The sequence below is a fragment of the Mirounga angustirostris genome, unplaced genomic scaffold, assembly GCF_029215605.1.
Source record: "Mirounga angustirostris isolate CCGP_5_RB_7025 unplaced genomic scaffold, mMirAng1.0.hap1 SCAF_11, whole genome shotgun sequence".
Taxonomy (NCBI): Eukaryota; Metazoa; Chordata; class Mammalia; order Carnivora; family Phocidae; genus Mirounga; species Mirounga angustirostris.
Genome location: NW_026991719.1, coordinates 122,222,422 through 122,235,841, shown reverse-complemented (window position 1 = coordinate 122,235,841; position 13,420 = coordinate 122,222,422). Strand labels below are relative to the sequence as shown.

Sequence of the window (13,420 nt, the reverse complement as noted above, 5' to 3'; positions counted from 1 at the left end):
ATTGTGTAGCCCTGGCTCTATTTTTGGCTTGAATAAAGAAAAGCAAAGCTCCGCAGGAGTAAATAAGCAATGACAACGGCGAGTCTGTGTCCTTTCTCACTTGCGATACTACACACACCTCACTGGATAAACCCGAGGAGGCTGCGGATCCTGGCCCAGGACCGGTTTTGGCCCCCGTGGGCCCTCTTGTCTTTGAAGCGGCGGCATTTTCACCCACTCGGCCAAGGAGTGTCGAGCGGCTAGGGAGTGTGGAGGCAGGCCCAGGGAGATCTGGTCGCCTGAGCCTTGCCTGCCGGCCAGGAGACACAACAGCCTCACTCCTGACCTTGGCGCTGTCCGTCCCCCTTTCCAGCATTCACGAAGCTTGAGACAGGAGGGGCTTTCCTCGTGGGTCCCCCTGTGATGCCAGCAAGTTTCTGATCAGCAGCTGAGTGCTTCTAGCGCGGGGGCCAGGGGCCTTCCAAAGAGGCCCACCGGAAAAGCAGGGACGTAGGACCCCTTTAGTCGAGCTCAGAAGACACAGGCCATTCCAGTCAATGGCGGGGTGGGGGTGGGGGGCGCGGGCGGGGCTGGCCCACCATCCTCGTGGGTAACAGCCACTAGAACCTTGGCTAAGGAACACACAAAAACCAACAACAAAAGATTTCCCACAAAATACACAACCCAACTTAGCACTTCTCCATCAGTGCTGTATCTAGGATCCTTTCCCTGCACACGAAGCAGCCGTGCCATGTGTGGAACACGCACGCTTCACGGGCCGAGGGACGCCTTTACAACAGAGCAAGAGTCACCTGCGAGGACGGACGGGTGCTCTGTTTCTCGGGCTGATGTCCCCGTCACCGTGAACGGGGCCGTCCGTGGCTGGCCACTCCCTCCCGGGCCTTCCTTCAGCGCCGGCTCCCAGCCTTCCCACAACATCCCCTGGACGCTGTTCGCTCTCCGACTTTTGACCAGAACGAAGACGGGGGGATACACTAACCAGTTCTCTTAAGGTGTGTTTCTTTTTTTAAAGATTTTATTTATTTCACAGAGAGAGACACAGAGGGAACACAAGCAGGGGCAGAGGGAGAAGCAGGCTCCCCGTGGAGCCGGGAGCCGGACGTGGGGCTCGATCCCAGGACCCCGGGATCATGACCCGACCCAAGGGCAGACACGTAACGACTGAGCCACCCAGGCGCCCCGAAACGTACTTCCTGGTGCAATCCAGATTAGTCGCGGTGCAGAGGCCTTTACGGCCGCTTTCCCTTTCTCCTGAAGCTCAGAGTCCTCGAGCCTGTCGAGGAGCCCAGACGGGCAGCTCACAAGGAAAGTCCCGCCGGCCCGTCCCCCGCACGGGAGCGGGGAAATCTGTGTCCACGAACAGCACGCAGCGGCAGCGCTCTCCGCGGCAGGGCCCAGCCGGACCAGAGCTGCGGTCCCCGCCTGCGGCACGACGGTCAGCTCACGGGTCGTGACTTAGCTGGCTTCTCCGTAACCCCGCACGCTCCTCAGGCCTCCTGCCCCGAGGGGAGCAGGTGCTCTGGGATGTCCACCTGGAAGACATCCTTCCCGCCTTTCCTGGGGATGGGCTCCAGCAACCACCTGGGGTTCGAAAGCGCCGTGAGGTACTTCTGCCTCAGGCTGGTCAGCACAGCTCGGTTTTCCAGTTCCACGACCTCATCGGGAGCTAAGTCTTCTGGGCACGGCAACGTTTCCCCAACGTCAACAAGCCCTGTGCACAAAGAGAAGCACGCGCTGGTTTTTCCTTCCAGAAACCGAGGCCCGCCTGTTGGGAGAACACGGTTATCGAAAGCGACACCCACCAGAGACCACGAGGGTCTCACCAAGGGGCCACGGAGTACACTGGGCCCCTCTGGCCGAGCATTTGCGACGTGCCAAACTCTGTTCAGGGAGTTCTGGGTGGGGCCGAGGGACGGAGAGAAAGAAGCGGAGGGCCTTGTCCTCAACGACCACGCCCGAACAATGGGCTGGTCCCAGCCAGACTGCTCAGGGCAGCAGGCGGAGAGCAGGAGGGCTCCAGACGCCAGGGGGGGAACAGGCCATCAGGTCCCCGAGTACTTCGGCAGGTGGCAGGTGCGGCGCTGGGACCCGACCCACCGAGGGCGCAGGGAACTTACCCGGGATGCGGGGACCGTGGGGGTGGGGCGTCGCCCACGAAGCCAGGCAACAGCCTGAATCTGGAGGTTACCCCAACCCACCCCGGGTCCCGCGGTCCCCGCCCCCCATGGTCTCTGCCGCGTGTACGCGCACGCACACACAGACGCGCACACACTCGTGCGCAAACACACGGGGGTACACAGACACACCCACAGGCAAATGCCACGTGGAGACTCGGAAGCTGTCCCTGCCTCTCAGATCAAAGATGGGAACTGAGGCCCAGAGCGGACGCAGGGCTCCCCTGAGGTCGTGGGACCTCGGCGACCCCCCCACCCCCAGCGCACGGCCCCTCGCTGCCCCTCCGAACGGTGTGTTGCTCGGCTCACACACCAAGCGGTTCAAAGGAAAACAAGCCGCAACACTCCCGAGCGAGGTCCTGCCGCGTAGCCCCTGGAGGTGTCTGAGCAGCATGCGGCCTGTCATCACTTGCCAGCTATCACGCCACGGCCGTACTTCTCCCCTTCCCGAAGCAAGGCCTGAATCTGAGCGGGGCCCATCCCCAGCCTCTCCACCAGCAGCGTCCTCCACGCGGCGTCTTCCCAGTCCCTGTGGGCGATGTGGACGGCGATGGTACAGTTCCGGTGGCTGCTCAGCAGAGGACGCCAGCGCGTCTCCACGGTCTTGACCCCATTTAAGACGAAACCCGCATAAGGCTGCCGGAAGGAGAGGCAGCCGAACTTCATCTCCCTACAGCTCCTGGGGCCTCCCCTGGCCTGCGGGAACACGGAACCACGAATGTCAATGAGCATCACGCCCAGCGCTCCAAGCCCATGACCCGCGGGCAAGGCCTCTCCCCAGTGTCCCCCGGGTTGCCCTGAGACCCCACTGACCTGGACGGTGGGGCAGCCGAGAGCCCTGGCCCCTTCCTTCTATCACTACACAGTCAACCGACAGGCCCAAAGGAAGGGGCCGGTGATCAGGCCTCCTTGTCCATCAGATGGAGTCTTGGGCGAGCGCACCGACGACGGTGCAGACAGCTAGAGAAGGGCATGGCCAGGACAGCACGTGGTCAGTGCTACGACGGAGGCCACGGAGCCCCAGGAGAGCACAGAGGCCCCTGGGTTTAACGAACGACTCAGCGAGCTGGCTCTAGCCCTCTCCCAGCACAGACAGGGCCAGTCCTGGGCTTCGCTGCTTCTCCTGCCAAGCCACTCGGGTCCCTGGCCCTGCCACCGCTGACACACTGCACACCCCCGGGCTCCTGTCCTGGGGCGGCGGAGCACAGATCCTTGGTATCTGACCTCAGCTCGGCGCTGGGGGCGCCCCGCGATCTCAGATGGCCCCGGCCCCTTTGGGTGCCACCCTCCTCTGACCCCTTCCTGCCCCACTGCTCTCCACTATCAACAGACACCCCCAACCCCGACCTGAGCCTAGAGAAAGGAAATACAAGAGCAGGACCAACTGGTCCCGGGGCGCACGCACTGTCTCTACGCCAAGCACAGGGGAGGGGCACGCACCACACACCGTGGGACTCAATCCTCAAATCACCCGGTACGGTGGCGCTACCATCACCCCTCTCCGCATCTGAGGAGGAGGTGCCGAGGAAGAGACAGATGGCCCGTGACTGCAAGGGGATCTGAGTGCCTGTACCCCCTGCCCTTGCACCTGGACGGGGCGGGGGGGGGGGGGGGCGGGTCCCCCCTCCTCACGGGAGGACAGAGCTGTGCAGTGGGAAGAGCAGGGCCCCGGGCCTGAACCTCAGCTGGGTCCCGGTACCTCACGGAGCCTCAGTCTCCAGCGTGGCTGTGAGGATCGGGGACAAGGTGCCAAGGGCACCCAGCCCAGTACATGGCACCTAACAGGACAGTTACAAACAGTGTCTCCCATCATCATCATCATCATCATCATCATCATCATCGGGCCTGGGGCTCTACACTGAGCCCATGAGTACCACCTACTCCGGCTCATCTCTGCTCCCAGTTCCTCAAGTACATAAACCTGGCCTCAATGACATTCTCTTGTTTAAGGAAACACATCCACTCTCAGAGACAAGGCCCCGTGATCACAAAAGCTGCCTCACGTTCACCCCCTTCCCAATCCACCGTCCTGCCCGTCGCCACGTCCAGACCCGCTGCCTTCCGTCTTGTCTCTCCGGCCGAGCTGCCCTCAGCTGTGCTCTGGGGTCTAGCACTCTGGCTCACTCCGGGGCCTGGCTCGGTCATGCTCCTGCTCAGGCAGCCTCCCTCCCGTCCCCCGTGAGTAGGCGGTCCCGTCTGCAGAGAGCCACACCTGTGTCTCCCTCACCGCAGGGACAAAGACTCCCCCCGCCCCCCCCGCCGCCCCCCCTCCCCCCGGGGCCCACACAGGCCTCCAACTCCTGCGGCGGCCTTCTCCAAACCTGTGCATAGCAGAGGTCCCCCCAGAACAGCCGTCTACACTCGCAGCCTCTACTTCCTCGCCATGCACCGCACCCCACCTTCCACGAACACACCCTTGACCCGCCTGTCTCGTCCTCATCTAACTCGTGGCCGGACAGCCCGGACGCGGTCGACCACCTCTCGTTCCCTTCTTCTCAGGCTTGCGCATCGCACGCTCGCCCGCTCTGCCCCCGTTCACACAGGCCATGCCCGCTTCGTCTCAAGCCTCCACAGCCAGCAGCCCCAGGTCCCCAACCACCGCCACCCCAAATCCGCTTCCGTTCCACCTCGGCAAGTGGTTTCACCACCCATCTGTTGTTCCAGTCCCCCTGACCTAGCAGCCGCTGCGCTCCCTTTCCCGCACCCGGCACTCACATCACGTGGGCGCCGGTCCCCAAACCCACTCAGAGCCTGACCCGTCTCCATCGTCTGCACGGCCACCATCCCAGCCTCAGTCTCCCAAGGTCCCGCTGCCCTCTCGAGCCGTCTCCCGAGCACCCTCTGCCTCGCCGCTGGAGCGCAGCACTCCCGGGTCCGCACCGAGGACAGGGTGGTTCTGGTACAGGAGTGATCCATCGTGTCACTCCCCTGCCAAAACCTTCTAGGGGCCTCCTGTCCCGTCCAGGACAGATCCACACTTCTCGCCAGGGCCTAAAGGCCCCACGTGATCTGCCCCCCAACCCCCCACCCCGCTGTCTGCTCCCTTCACCCCTCTACTCAGCACCCGGCAGCCACGAAGGCCTTCCTTCCATCCCCGGAACAGTCCAAGTTCATCCCTCCCTCGGGGCTTTCGTAGGTTGTTAACGGGTTGCATTATGTCCCCACCAAATTCGTGTGCTGGAAGTCTCGATCCCCAGCACCTCAGAACATGACCTCATACATAAAGGAAAGGTCTTTACAGACCTTTTGAGTTCAAGTGAGCTCAGCTGGGCAGACCCTCACCCGGTATGACTGGTGTTCATACGAAAGGGTGAAGTTTAGAGACAGGCATGTGAAGACACAGGCAGAGATCTACAAGCTGCGGGATGCCAAAGATGGCCAGGGAACCACCAGAAGGTGGGGGGCGGGGGGGGGGGGGGGCGGAACACCTTCTCTCCCAGCTCTCAGAAGAGGCGAGTTCAGCCGAGGCCCTGAGCTCGGACTTCCAGCCCCCAGAGACGGGAGACAATGCATTCCTGTTGCTGAAGCCAGCCAGTCTGTGGCAGTCTGGCACAACCACCCTGGCAAGCTAATTCAGGGGTAGGGGTAAGCTCTGTCCTGGACGTCTCCACAGGGTGCACCGTGCTTTCTCCCTCAAGGGCACACCCAGCCCCTTCCTTCATGTCTGTACATCTTCACCCATCATCTTTTTCACTGCCTGCGTGGCATCCCGTGCTTGGCTGTCCCACCATTTGCTCACTAGTCCCTTACTGACGGAGACTCACAGACTGCGTTGCACTTTCTGCCACTACAGAGGACATCACCACGGACGCCCGTTGGCAGAGGACGTGTTTAGTAGGCGGCTAGGGTCACGGCATGCACGTCTGAGATGCTGATACAGGCCAGCAGAGCGCCTTCCACAAAGGCTCCCCCGTGTATGCTCCAGCAACCACGGGCAAGGGGTCCACTGCCTCACTCCACTGTCGGCCCTGAGCATCGTTCCTCCGCTTAAGCTCTGCCAACCCGATGGGTGACAAAGGGTCGCCCTGTTCACTGGGTCCGGATTATTCACGAGGGAGGCTGGATATCCCCCTGTGGCCTGGCCCTTTCTCTTTCTTCTACGACGGTATATAACTGGACTGCAGGTTTGCCTCATTCAGTGTCTTGGCCAACCTTTTTCTCATCAGGGCCACAAAGACACAAGGAGAACTGAACTGTGTGGGCGGAACCCCTAGAGGGATGGAACTGTAAAGCTGCCCTCCTGTCTCGCCATGCAGAGTACCTGCTTTGTGGTCTGACGAGGAAACGCTATTCCACTTGTCTGGCCTTCTTCGCCTGCACGAGGACTGGAGTGGGGAGGGGGGGGGGAGAAGAAAAAGTCATTAGGTACAAGAGGACAATGTTGGCTAATGTGCCAGAACAGGTTTTCTGCTCAGCAGGGATGGGGGACCCCTGGGACTCAGGCGGGCCCGCTGGATGGTTAACACCTCACTCGAGGTTTGGTTCTGCTAATCACATGATGCCCTAGCCAGCAGCTGAGAAAACTCTCATGTGAGGGATCCTGTTCTCACAGCCTCGCAGACCCCTTATCCAACAGGAGAAAGATGACACCACTCCCTCACACTGTCACAGGGGAAGGACTTGGGGGCCCTACGATCCCGGTCCCCTCAATAAAATCCTGAGTAGGCCCCACTGGGAGGAGTGCCACGGGTAACCAGGGGAACACCGCACAGCCTGGGACCTCAGGTAGGTCACAGCCTGGTGGCCAAGGGGAGGCGGGGAGGGACGCAGTGAGGGAGGACTGGAGCTCGTGGACCCGCGCGCTCCTGTTTCTATGTGCACAGGTCCACTGCCTGTACATGCGCTTAGAAGGATGGCGGGCGTGTGACTGTGGCTGGAGGAGGGGATAGCGAAGGGTGGCCTGGGCAGCTCTGCGCGTGCTTCCAGACCCCCCCACCCCCCCCGCCCGCAAAGGCCCGGAAAACCCCAGCACAGAGGTACCAGCCCGCGGAGGGCCCAGCAGGCCTCAGCAGCAGGGGCTTCCTGGCTCCCTCTGTGGCGGGCGGGTCTCCCGGCACCGAGTCGCGGGCGCCCCTGGCTGACCCGGATGCGGCCACCAGGCGGGACCGTCCGCTTCCGCGTGACCCGGCGAGGCCGCCAGCGCCTGGACGACCGCCTCCCACGCCCAGGCCAGGAGACGACGCGGGCCGCGGAGAGCGGACAGAGCGCTCGGCCCGCGTCGGGGCTCTCCCGCCATCGCCGCGGCCCGGCACCGGGGACCGCACACAGCTGACAGGCGTCGGCGGTCCCTCAGCCGACAGGCTCGCACAGACGCCGGCGCCCCTCCCTTGCGGGGCGTACGCCCGCTCGAACCCACGTAACGCACTCGGAGGTACGGAACACGCCCGTTCGCAAGCACGTCGGCACGCAGCCGAGCAGTTACGTACACACGCACCTACGTACACACGCACATAGGCTCGGAAGCCCCGGCCGCCAGGAGACGTGTGGGGGACTCACCCGGCCCCGACTCGCGGGGGAGGACCCCGGTGGACCGGGAGGTAGACGCCGGCGGCTCGAGCGGAACCGGAAGTCAGGAAAGAAATGGGGTGGGGGGGAAGGGGCGGGGCGAGGCGAGCGGGGGGGGGGCTGTTCCGTGGGCGGGGCTACGGGAGGCGGGGCAGGGGGAGGAGTGTGTGGGGGTCGACCTGTGGGAACGAGCTGGGGGACGAGCTGTGAGGCAGGGCTGGGGGAGTAGCTGGGGCGCACCTGCAAGAGGGGTGAGCGCGGCGAGTGAGAAAGAGTTGGGTACGAGCTCGGGCACTGCGAGGGGAGGAGCAGGGAAGGAGCAGGACAGAGCTGGGGGGAATGTTGCGGAGAAGGGGCTGTGCGAAGAGCAGGGTGGGCCTGAGGAGGTGTAGGCGGGGGGATCTGAGCGCTGGGGTAACGGAGCTTGGGGCGGAGCCACAGGAGAAGCTCGGGGACCCCTGGGGATGAGGACCTGGCGAGTAGCAGGGCGGAGCTGAGAGGAGGAGCTGGGCGGGGTGGAGCTGAGGAAGTTGGGAAGGCAGTGCTGGGGAGGAGCGGGATTAAGCTGGGGAGGTGGAGATGGACGTGGAGCCTTGGGAAGAGCTGGGAGATCACTGCCGAGGAGGACCTGGGCAGTTGTAGGGCAGGGCGGGGGACTCTGGAAAGGCGAAACTGGGGGAGGAGTAGGGCGTGGCTGCCGGAAACGTAGGAGGAGAGCTGGGGTTGAGCGGGTTGGAGCTGGGAAGCGGCAGGGAGGGCCTGGCGGAAAGGTTGGCGAAGTAGCTGCCAACGGGGTGTGGGGCTGGGGGAAAGCTGGGAGGAGGAGCTGTGGCGATGCCAAGCGGGCTTGGGCAGAGCAGAGCGATGTCGGGGAAAGCTGGAAGCAGAAGCTGGGGACGAGCGGGGCAGGGCTGGTGGGTAGCTGCGCGGAGCAGGATGGGGCTGGGGAGGGGTAGGGCAAGTTGGGGGAAAAGCTGCGAGGAGGAGCTGGGGCAGGGCTAGGGCGGAGCATGGCGGGCCTGGGGATGCTGACAGGAGGTGCTGTGGAGGAGCGGGGCGAGCTGGAGGAAAGCCTGGGGTAGGAGCCAGGGCGGGCTAGGGAGGAGCTGGGTGGGGCTGGTGGTATAGCTGGGAGGAGGAGCTGCAGGGCAGCGGGGCGCGGTTGGGGAGTGGCACGGTGGGACCCGTAAGATAGCAGGGAGGCGGAGCCGGGGAGGAGCAGGGCGGGACTGTCGGCTGGTTGGGAGGAGGAGCTGGACGGGACGGGGCGGGGCGGAAGCGAGGGCGGGGCGGGGCGGAAGCGAGGGCGGGGCGGAAGCGAGGGCGGGGCGGAAGCGAGGGCGGGCCGGGCGGAGGAGCTGCGGCGGGGCCGGGCGGAGCCCGGCGGAGCAGGCGGGAGAGTCGGACCTTGGGAGAGCCGGGCCCGGGGAACAGCGCGGGGCCTGGGCAAGGGCGGCTCAGTGGCCGAGGCCAGGCAGTTCCCTTCTGCCTCCCGTGCCATAGGCGTCCGGTCGGCGCCGCACCGGTAGGCAGCAAAGTGGCAGCCCCAGCGTCCTCAGCGACCTCAGGTGACCCTCAGAACGGACCCCGGAGAGCACGGAGGCGGGGAGAGGGCGGGACCTGTAGGTTGAGTCGTGCACCTGGGCGCTGAAGGCCGGGCGGGCTCTCCTTCCAAGCCACCCTGGGACGGCCAGCGGGGGTCCTGAGGGACGGTCTTTATATGAACCTTTTTTGCAGGTGAGAAGAGAAATTCCTCTTCTGTTTCCTGCTGCCCGTCAGACCTGACCTGAGCCAGACAAAGCCAGCTTCCCTGTCAGAGCTGTTTCCTGTCCTCTGCCTCTCAGTCAGGGGCTCAACACACTCAGTGTCGCCGTGCTTTGCTCCTGGGGTCCCCTTACCCTCACCCTCCTTCCGCATTTGCTTGGTGACCAAGTCCTGTGTCCCTGCCTCCCACATGCCTGATCAGAATAAATTCTCCTCTTCCTGTCCCCACTGCTACCTCCTGAGTTCAGGCTTGTGGTCTGGGGCTGGTGGCTTTTTTTTTTAATATATTTTTTTAAATTTTATTTTATTATGCTATGTTAATCACCATACAGTACATCATTAGTTTTTGATATAGTGTCTTTAATTCATTGTTTGCATATAACACTCAGTGCTCCATGCAGTACGTGCCCTCTTTAATACCCATCACTGGGCTAACCAGTCACTCCACCCCCTCCCCTCTAAAATCCTCAGTTTGTTTCTCAGAGTCCATAGTCTCTCAAGGTTCGTCTCCCCCTCCGATTTCCCCCCCTTCATTTTTCCCTTCCTGCTATCTTTTTTTTTTTAACATATAATGTATTATTTGTTTGAGAGGTACCGGTCTGTGATTCAGCCGTCTTACACAATTGACAGCGCTCACCATAACACATACCCTCCCCAATGTCTATCACCCAGCCACCCCATCCCTCCCATCCCCAACCCCTCCAGCAACCCTCAGTTCGTTTCCTGAGATTAAGAATTCCTCATATCAGTGAGATCATATGATACACGTCTTTCTCTGATTGACTTATTTCGCTTAGCAAATACCCTCTAGTTCCATCCACGTCATTGCAAATGGCAAGATTTCATTTTTTTTGATGGCTTCATAATAGTCCATTGTATATATATACCATATCTTCTTTGGCTTTTACCTGAGCCTCCACACCGGCCTGGATGCCTCCTGTCTTTCCTCTGCCAGTAGATCCTCCACATGCCATCAGTTCGGTTTGCTTTCTTAGCTGCACATCTGTCCTCATCAACCCCGTACCGAAAACACTGGTGAGTGCTCTCCTATTTACACTCCATCACCTCAGGGCCCCAGGAGGGCCTTCCAGTGGCACCAGCCCTCTCTGTCCTTATAGGCCAACACTGGGTCACTGTGCTGCGGAGTCCCTGTACCCTGAGCACACATACTCTACCAAGACTCCCTGCTGCCTGGAATGCTCACCTCCTCTTCCCCTGACCAACTCCTGTCCTCCTTCCAACCATAACTTTAGCATCCCCTGTACTGCCCCACATCCAAGTATCAGGCACTCTTCTCTGCCAGTTCTGGGAGCACTCTGTACTTTCCTTCGTACCTCCCTTCACTGGGCTCTCACCTCCCAGTGCTCTAACTGCTCTCCAAGAGTCAATGGCCCCCTCAGGGGCACCGAGTTCCTCGCAGGCAAGGACTGTGTCTTCCTCATTTCTGGAACCCAGGTGCCCAGGACGCGGTAGTCACACAGAGAGGACTGCTTCGTCTTCCAGTGAGCCGTACCTTCTCTTTGCAGAATCTGGAAGGAACAGGAGTGCTGGCCGTGAGGTTAGGGCCAGAGGGTATCTTCATGGAGTTTAGGCCTCAGGGCTGCAGAGACTGTTTTCTCCACACCATGATTCTGTCCCCATAATATACCACATGTTCCTTTTAGAAAGTCCTTGCCAGTTTTCACCCTGGCTCTTTGCCGTGCCCACATCCCCAGGACATCGCCTCTTCTGAGCCCATGGCACCCGCTCAGTGCAGAGCTCCCTGTCCCCGATGGCCGGTCTGAGCACTTGCCTTTGCAGTTTCTCATGCTTCTGTCCAGTGACCTCTGTCCACCAGGCCCCTGGCTGCAGCAGCCCCTTCGGAACTGGCCACCACTCTTTCTCTTGGTGCTCATCACTCTGGCTCTGCCATCCTCTTTGGCCCTGATGTTCTCCTGCCTAGCTGATTCTCTGCTCAGTGCAATCCCTATGCACCACCTCCCCTTCTCTCCTTCCCTGAGCCTATCACGCATTCTTTCACTTGCCAGGAGGTGCAGACTGTGTGGTGGAGAATGCCACTGCCTCCCCCACCCATGTGCTTCTTTGACTTTGAGGCCCAGAGAGGCTTCTAGTTTGTTCCTGCTACGTGTTTTCCGGCACTACTGGTCTGGGACCGGCTTGACCCAATCCCTGGTTTCCCTCACTTCTTGCAGGTCTGGTTCCTCCTCTCTGAAGTACCTTTTGCCCATCTTTCTATTGGGTTGCTTGTGGTTTTTGTACCGATTTGTGGGAGCTCCTTTTTCTTTTCTTTTCTTTTTTTTTCTTAATTTTTTTTTTTTTTAAAGCAGGCTCCACACCCAACGTGGGGCTCGAACTCATGACTAAGAGTGGCAGTGGGAGCTTTTTTTTGAAGTGTGGATCCTAATTCTAAGGTGGAATTAGGATCACCTTTGTTTGTGTCTCACATTCCTCCTCCCCTGCGGACTGGTTTCCTCCTCTCTTTGTAGGCCTGCTTTCAACTCAGTATTTGCACAGACTACGAATTGTAAGTGACCCCAAAGGTCAGGGAGTGCCCCAGGGCCCCTCCTACCGGAGGCTGCCATCCACCCCCAGCCCTGCCACCTGAGACAGGCAGTCCTAAGAGGAGGTGCCCCAGCATCCAGAACTCTGCCCATGAGAAAGGGCTTCTTCTTGTCTCTGTAATGGACTTGGTTACTGCTTAGCTTTAGTTCTGCACCCTGGATTCACACGGGAGAAGCCCTGGGGCAGTCGTGTGGCTGTGGAAAGACAGCAAGCCTTGTTTCTTCTGCTCCAGCACTCCCATTTTACCTCCAGATCCTCATCTGGCCCGTTTCCAAGATGCATACTCCCCTAGCCCTGCCTTCCTCTCTCTGCCCCCTGGGCAGCTTTGGTCGGCTTTGTCCCTCCCAACATGGCCCAGATCAAGTGGTCCATCCAGCCTAAGAACTACACTCATTTCTGGTTTTGTTTAAATGACACTCCAAGTGCATGGGAAGAAGCTGTACCATGGGGAACCTGCAGACACAGGTGGGCTACTTGGATGCCACTGGTCAGGTCTGGTGCCTAACAGAATATGACACAACAGAGTTGGGACCTTAGGAGTTCTGTAGGCTTCTGGCATCCCCCACCCTTGCATTTCTATTACAGCTTACTGTATCAACTTTAATTGGGGGAGGGAGATGCTCCCTTCCATGTTTCCATCGCTCCTGAGCTCTTCAGCATTATCCAAAGGCAAGAAGGTTTACCATTTGGGCATGTTTCCCTAGTTCTTTCTCTGTGAATTCATGCTGTATTACCATTTTGTCATATACTTTTTCATTTAACATTAAGTATTTTTCCATGTTCTGAAAGATTCCTCAGAAGACATCTCACTAAGCTCTGCACATCATCCTGGAGTATATTGGATTCCAGACTCTCCCTGCTCAAGACCAACTGACAGATGCTCAGGGATAGCCCAGCATACCTTGGACCCAATGACATCCTCTGCTCAGAAGCTCCAGCACAGGGGGTCCTCCTGAAGCTGTCTGATTTGGAGACACAGTGTATTGAGTCTCCCATATCAATGTCAACTTGGACACTGTGCCCAACAGCCTTGAACTGTGGTTATCCTGTTTCCCTGCATTCATTCACCCAGTGCAGAGCCAGAGGTCCCTTTAGGAAGGGCTGGGGGATCATCCTAGTGTCTATTTGCCATGGTGCTGTCGTGTCCTTCTGCCTGGGGACCTGGCCACTTTCCTAGTCCATGGTTCTGATGCCACCAGGCCAGGTCTGAGGACCCAGAGGGTTCCTGCAGGACCAGCCAGGAGGGTCTCTGGCTGTACACAGAATAGAAATCAAACGTGAGCCAGCAGGAGGTGAAAGCAGAGTTTATTGAAGATCTAGAGAAAGTGCAGGAACAGAGTGTCTGGGAGACTCTGAAAGGAGAGGAGAGAGTCTTGTCTTTGTTTGGGGTCTGGGGTTTTTATTGAGGATGGTGG

The 13,420-nt window shown here is 60.0% G+C and overlaps 1 protein-coding gene across 6 annotated transcripts; it reads right to left on the bottom strand.

Annotated features, from left to right (window-relative positions):
* Positions 1 to 997: 997 nt before the first annotated feature.
* Positions 998 to 8,612, bottom strand: EOLA1 (endothelium and lymphocyte associated ASCH domain 1). Of its 6 annotated transcripts, none has more exons than XM_064574652.1 (5): positions 7,609 to 8,612; positions 6,436 to 6,499; positions 2,988 to 3,134; positions 2,588 to 2,870; positions 998 to 1,765 (listed from the first exon to the last, which is right to left on the bottom strand). In XM_064574652.1, exons 4-5 carry the CDS (start codon positions 2,838 to 2,840, stop codon positions 1,488 to 1,490), a joined length of 531 nt encoding a protein of 176 aa, XP_064430722.1. In that variant the 5' UTR covers positions 2,841 to 2,870; positions 2,988 to 3,134; positions 6,436 to 6,499; positions 7,609 to 8,612; the 3' UTR covers positions 998 to 1,487. The 6 variants fall into 6 exon arrangements, with proteins under 6 accessions (XP_064430722.1, XP_064430723.1, XP_064430720.1 ...); XM_064574653.1 differs by lacking the exon at positions 7,609 to 8,612 and adding an exon at positions 7,155 to 7,526; XM_064574650.1 differs by lacking the exon at positions 2,988 to 3,134.
* Between the last annotated feature and the right edge of the window lie 4,808 nt (positions 8,613 to 13,420).